The following is a 6,435-nucleotide window of genomic DNA, read 5'->3' on the forward strand; positions in this document are numbered from 1 at the left end:
TTTTTGTTCAGTTACTAACACATACGTACATACGTAACATGGGGCCATTATGAATTCTCGTCATCTCGCATGTATGACGTTTTAATTTAATAATAATATTAAAACATACCAACAAAAACAAATAGCACTATATATATATATATATAGCATGTATTTTGAAATGAGTTATATATCTACATTTAATTAGGTCATTCATTCATATATTTCATAAGTATATAAGATTAATTATATGAGTGTATCTTAAATTTAAGTGTGTATCTATTTAATATATACACATCTTATTTATTAAGTACATGAAGAATGAATGATCATTTTGTGCTTATAAATAGACATTTGAGGTATTAGTACAATACACTACTTTTGAGTTTAGAGAATTTGACAAGTAAAAAAAAATATTTTTGATGGAGTTTTAGACTCCTCTATTTGTAAAGAATTGGAAAGAGTCATACAATTATATATCCTTGGTATGGGAGAAATAAGTAAGTTCTGCTACACCATTTCATGGGTTAAGTCAAAAAATTTTATTATTTTTATTTTATTAAATTTCCAAACACTTTTTGATACAGCTTAATTTAATGGCAAAGTCTTCAACTCATTAATAATTGACAGCTTTCGCACGCAGATGAATTGAACCTAGCTACCCCGCCCGGCCAGCAGTTAAAGTTAGCCAGCAGGTAAAAGAAAAATTAAGGGAAGGAATCCTTCTGTACTACTTTCTCTCTATAAAAGCAGTATGCCCCGCAAGGCCCTCCACCCACGCACCAACCCGGAATTAGTGACAACCCTCCTCTCACCTGATCAACACTGCAAATTAAGTTCAAACTCTTCGCCAAGCAAGAAAGAAAGAAAGAAAGAAAGATCTTTCAACCGGAGAGAGAGAGAAAGGGAGAGAGATGATGGAGCAATTAGAAATGGAGGATAAGAGAAAGACAGCAGAGGGGGAAGCAACAGGAGGCGTGGATGAGCATAAATGGGTTTATGATTCATCTGTGGACTACAAAGGCAAGGTTCCTCCCAGAGCTTCTACTGGGGTTTGGAAAGCCTCCCTCTTCATTATCTGTGAGTTCTTCTCCCTCTCTCCCTCTATCCCTCTCTCTCTCTCTTTCTTATATTGGCTCTTATAGTTAATCGCAAATTCTCTACAATTAATTAAGTTTTCTTAATTACATTTATGTTCACATTAATTAGGTCTATATATATGTATATAGATATATATATTTCATGAATAATTTGGGGTACAGAAGCTAAGAATGGAGTCTAATGTACTAAATGCATGTTCTGCATATTAATTGAAGAAGTTTAGAGTCAGAGAGGCATACAGTACTACTGGCTTGGCTTCTTAACCACCATGAATATATATATATATATATATATATATATATTAATTCATGGGTTGAAAGTGAGTAGCATCGTTCCGCTGTATTTTCTAGAGAGAGGCTTTTGTCAGTTTTGTGACTTCTTGGCCCTCTCATGATTGCTAAAAGTTACATTGGGGAAAAATAAAATAAAATAAAATAAGGTCCTGATTGGCTTGTGTAAAAGTGTCACCATAAAAAATTAGGTGAAATAATAATTAAAAAAAAAGTGGCGTGGCGTGGGTTGGGCAGGGGGGGGGGGGTCGTGGTGAAGGGGGTACATGGGAAGAGGGACAAAAGTGGATGGAGAGCAAAATTATGTTTCTAATATTATTTTCACCAGGCCGAGAAATGAAGAGACAGAAGAAAGGAGAAAAAAAGAATTTGTTCTGTGGCTAAAAATCTTCCTATCCATAAGTAGATACTATGTAGATAGCCAGGTGAATTAATCCACTATACTCCTCTATACAATCACTTTGAATAGAGGACTAGTTTCGAAAGAAAACAAAAATTATCATTTTTTGTTATATTTTCCTTCTCTGTTAAATATTATTAAAAATAAAAATTTGCTTTAACATAATTAAATATTAGGAAAAATTAAGTATTAATGATGTGTGAAATAAAAATTTTATTCATAAATTTAATTTATTTATTTATTTATTTTCTTTCTAACTTTCTTTATGGCAAACATGAAAATGTGGATTTCTTAATATTTTTCTTTCCTTTCTTTAATATTTTCCAAGTTTAAAACAGGCCTTTGGATTAGGCAATTTCCAAAATTTTAATTGGATTGCTGGTTATTTCTTTTCCTAGATATGCTAAATAAGAAAATGCGTTTAACCCGTGGAAGAATATGTATGCATGAGTTAAACCATTAAACAGGGAAGCAATTTAGGAATGTTGCATGTATTCTTCCTTTGATTGCATTGATTTTTATATTTTCTCTATATTATTTTGTTCATTTATTCTTTGGGTTCATGGTTAGCAATTGAGTTTAGTGAAAGGCTGAGCTACTTCGGAATTGCAACAAATCTCATCTCATACCTCATCAAAGTCATACATCAAGACCTCGAAACAGCAGCAAAGAATGTGAATTACTGGACAGGTGTTACCACAATAATGCCCCTCATTGGGGGATTCCTTGCAGATGCCTACACTGGTAGATTTTCCATGGTTCTTCTTTCATCATTCATCTATGTCCTGGTACTGCTACTCTCGTCCTCCCAACACTAAAATCACTACATGTTAATTATAAAGTACTTATAATGCCATCACTAATTTAATGTATCCCCCATTTGTGCATTTTCCTCTCGCTGTGGACATCAGGGCTTAGCTCTTTTGACTATGTCCCAATTCATCCCTGCCCTAAAGCCATGTAATACGGACTCGTGTCACCAACCCAGGAAGGTTCATGAAGTGGTGTTTTTCCTTGCCATCTACTGTATCTCTCTGGGAACTGGGGGATATAAGCCCTGCTTAGAAAGTTTTGGTGCTGATCAATTTGATGACAATCACCCAGAAGAAAGGAAGCAGAAGATGTCTTACTTCAATTGGTGGAACTTCGCCCTCTGCTGTGGGCTCTTCCTTGGTGTGACACTGATAGTATATGCGCAAGATAATGTGGGTTGGGGAATTGCAAGTCTCATTCTCACAGTTGTGATGGCCATTACAATAGTAATCTTCTATGCCGGGAGGCCATTTTATCGATACAGGTTTGCCGAAGGGAGCCCCTTAAAACCCATGTTGCAGGTTCTGGTAGCAGCCGTGATCAAGAGAAATGTACCCTACCCTTCTGATCCTGCTCTATTGTATGAAGTTCCCAAAGCTCAAAGGTCCCAAGGAAGGCTGCTATGCCACACAAATAAGCTCAGGCAAGCAATCAAGTCCACTGTATAAATTATCTTCTTGATCCTCCAAGTTAGAATTTAAAATTAAATATATGAGAATTCATTAAATTTGAATATCCTTGAAAATTGCATTAGGAATGAATCCATTCATTGCTTATAAAATCTTAGTGAAATACTATATATAGGAGTATAGGACCAAATGGATTAACTCTCATAATTGAGTAAGACAGTAAGGGCTAGCTAGCTACTGGAATTAACTCTTGCGCATTTGGATTGGCAGGTTTCTAGACAAAGCTGCTGTAGTTGAAGATAAAGAGAATCCATCAAACAATCGCAGAATGAGTCCATGGAGGCTAGCCACAGTTACTCAAGTTGAGGAGCTGAAGCTTGTTCTAAACATGATCCCCATATGGTTGACTTCCTTGACATTTGGGGTAACCGTAGCACAGGCCTCCACATTCTTTGTGAAGCAGGGCAGCACAATGAACCGAAAGATCGGTGACAGTTTTGAGATCCCTCCAGCCTCCGTTTATGCGCTCTCTGCAGTTGGGATGATAATTTCCGTCACAATCTATGACAAGATCCTTGTCCCAATGCTGCGAAAGGCCACTGGAAGTGAAAGAGGCATCAACATCCTCCAGAGGATTGGCATTGGGATGATATTCTCGGTTTTGTCGATGGCAGTCGCAGCTGTGGTCGAAAGGAATAGGCTGAGACTTGTGGAGGAGGAGAGCATAGGAGGAGGAAGCATAGGCCCAACAGTGCCCATGAGTGTGTTTTGGTTGGTTCCCCAGTTCATGATTCTTGGTATAGGAGATGGGTTTACGCTTGTTGGGCTGCAGGAGTACTTCTATGACCAAGTTCCGGATTCCATGAGAAGCTTAGGAATTGCTTTCTACCTTAGTGTGATTGGGGTTGGGAGCTTCTTGAGCAGTTTTCTGATCACTGTGGCAGATCATGTGACACAAAAGATTGGGACTAGTTGGTTTGGGAAGGACTTGAACAATAGTCGATTGGACAATTTCTATTGGCTGTTGGCTGTATTGAATGGATTGAACTTGTGTGTTTTTGTGTTCGTAGCAAGTAGATACACTTACAAAACTGTGCAGAAAGTGGCTGTGGCTGATTCTTACGAGGGTGATCGGGCGGAGCAGATGGCTTAAAGTGTTTATTAATTTCAAACAAGGAGGGGGAAAACAGCTTCTTGTTTTATTCTCATGTGTTCTTAGATTTCATAATACATGTCTTGTTATAATTATTATTATCAATCATTGTATAGTCTTTAGGTCTTTTTCTTCTTCCACCTCTAGTGAAATTTAGAAAAAATCTGTGTAGCAGGGTTGTTTTTTGTAGGATGGAGCCGTATTTGAAATTTACAAGTTTTAATTTTTAATAATTTTTTTTAAGGGCCTTCAAAGTTTATGTTCCAAACACTTCCTAAATGAATTTAGTATTATCATGTTTAGTATCAATTGCTGATAGTCTGTTAGAAAAATGAAAATTAAGTACACAGGAGGTTACAACAATGAGCACAATCACAAAAAATAATAATAATAAATTCAAATAAAATAAATGATTCAAACTTTGATCATAATCATAGATCATGCTGTTGTTCCTTTTATTATTATTATTATCTTTATAGCAGCAGTAGTTACTAAAAGTTTTGTATTAAAAAAGAAAGAAAGAAAGCATACAAAAGGTACAAAAACACAACTACAAACTACATACATATAATCATAAATTCAAATGTGAAATTCAAATAATGATTCAATTTTTGGTCATATTAATAATACAAGTGAAAAATTAAAGTTTTACCGTGTGCTTACATCCATAGCAGGGAGGAGAGAGACCGAAAGTGAACAAAGAATTAGGTTGAAAAATTAATTCATATGTATGCTCCTTAACAATTTCTTCGATAAAAATTATTAATCAGTGCTATTGAAATGTTTTATTAAGCTACACTATAAAAAGAAAAAAGGAGGATGATTGTAAAATTTACTCACTTTTCATTCAAAACTTTCCATGAGTTTATAATTTTATATTTCATGAATTTCCAAAGAAATTAATGATAGGAAATAGTGAACCTTGACCCCCCCCCCCAAAAAAAAAATCCTAAAAATAAAACTCTTAAATAAAATTGGTTCCTTTGCTTCTCAAATCTAGTGTCATAATGCTACAAGCATAAATAAATTTACAAATAGTAGTTAACTTTCTAGAGTTATTAATGGTTTGTATAAACTGGATAAGATGGGTACGACTTATATGAGATATGTTTAGCTGGTTTCCTTTTTGTATTATTGTATGTTTGTTTTTTTTTCTTTTATTTGGTTTGATGTGTGAGATGTTTTATTGGTTAGTAGGTCCTTGTTTAGATTTGTTTGGACTTGTAGACCTGTTTTGGTTGGATATTGGTGTTATTTTTTTGGGAGGCTTTTAAAATTTTTTTTTTCTATATGTAATCTCTCATTACTTGTCTTCTAACCATGGTATTCATCCGTTAAAAGTGAGGGTATATCAATAAATAAATGGAGATGTTGGGCCACCATTCTAGAAGTTATGGATAATGCTAAAATTTTGGTGAGAGGTGGGAACTCTTTTTTTTGGTTGGATAGGTGGCTATCATTAGGCCCGTTATCTGTGAGCATTGAAGATATTTTGAACAAGAAACCGTGTATTAAGGATTGCTGGCTAAATAATAATTGGAACTTTGATTTAGTACGGGAATTGGTTGGTGCTGATAAAACAAAGGAAATTTTGCACCAGGTGCCAGCGGGTAAAAGTGGGCGGGATATTTTTGTAAGAACTCGAACCATGAAACAGGGGTTTAATAAAATAAGAGAGGGGTAAAAAGGTAATTAAACAGGCTTCGTCGATGAAGCCAGAGTTCGTCGACGAAGACCTCACATATTTCGTCGACGAGGAGTAGGTGTTCGTCGACGAGGAGAAGCAGAGAGGTATTGTGAAGTGCGACGAATTTCAGGGCTCGTCGACGAAGAGAAGCCAAGGGATTTCGGAAAATTGAAAATCCCAAGCTCGTCGACAAGGACGCAATTCATCGACGAGAAGTGGTCGGGTCAAAGGGCTATAAATAGATATTTTCATTACTTCTCAGCTAAGAAATCTCATTTTCTCTCTCTATCTCTCTAGAAACTCTTCCTACTCTCCATTTCTCTAGATTTCTTTGTCATTCATCATCTGATTTGATGATCTGAAGTTACCACGAGAATCGTGGA

At 35.7% G+C, this 6,435-nt stretch overlaps 1 protein-coding gene across 1 annotated transcript; it reads left to right on the top strand.

Annotated features, from left to right (window-relative positions):
- The first annotated feature begins 688 nt into the window (after positions 1 to 688).
- Positions 689 to 4,604, top strand: LOC131165373 (protein NRT1/ PTR FAMILY 5.6-like). The gene is made up of 4 exons (XM_058123101.1): positions 689 to 1,059; positions 2,341 to 2,558; positions 2,682 to 3,226; positions 3,483 to 4,604. The coding sequence occupies exons 1-4, from the start codon at positions 894 to 896 to the stop codon at positions 4,363 to 4,365; spliced, it is 1,812 nt and encodes a 603-aa protein (XP_057979084.1). The 5' UTR covers positions 689 to 893; the 3' UTR covers positions 4,366 to 4,604.
- Positions 4,605 to 6,435: the final 1,831 nt, after the last annotated feature.

This window comes from Malania oleifera, chromosome 10 (assembly GCF_029873635.1).
Source record: "Malania oleifera isolate guangnan ecotype guangnan chromosome 10, ASM2987363v1, whole genome shotgun sequence".
Lineage (NCBI taxonomy): Eukaryota > Viridiplantae > Streptophyta > Magnoliopsida > Santalales > Ximeniaceae > Malania > Malania oleifera.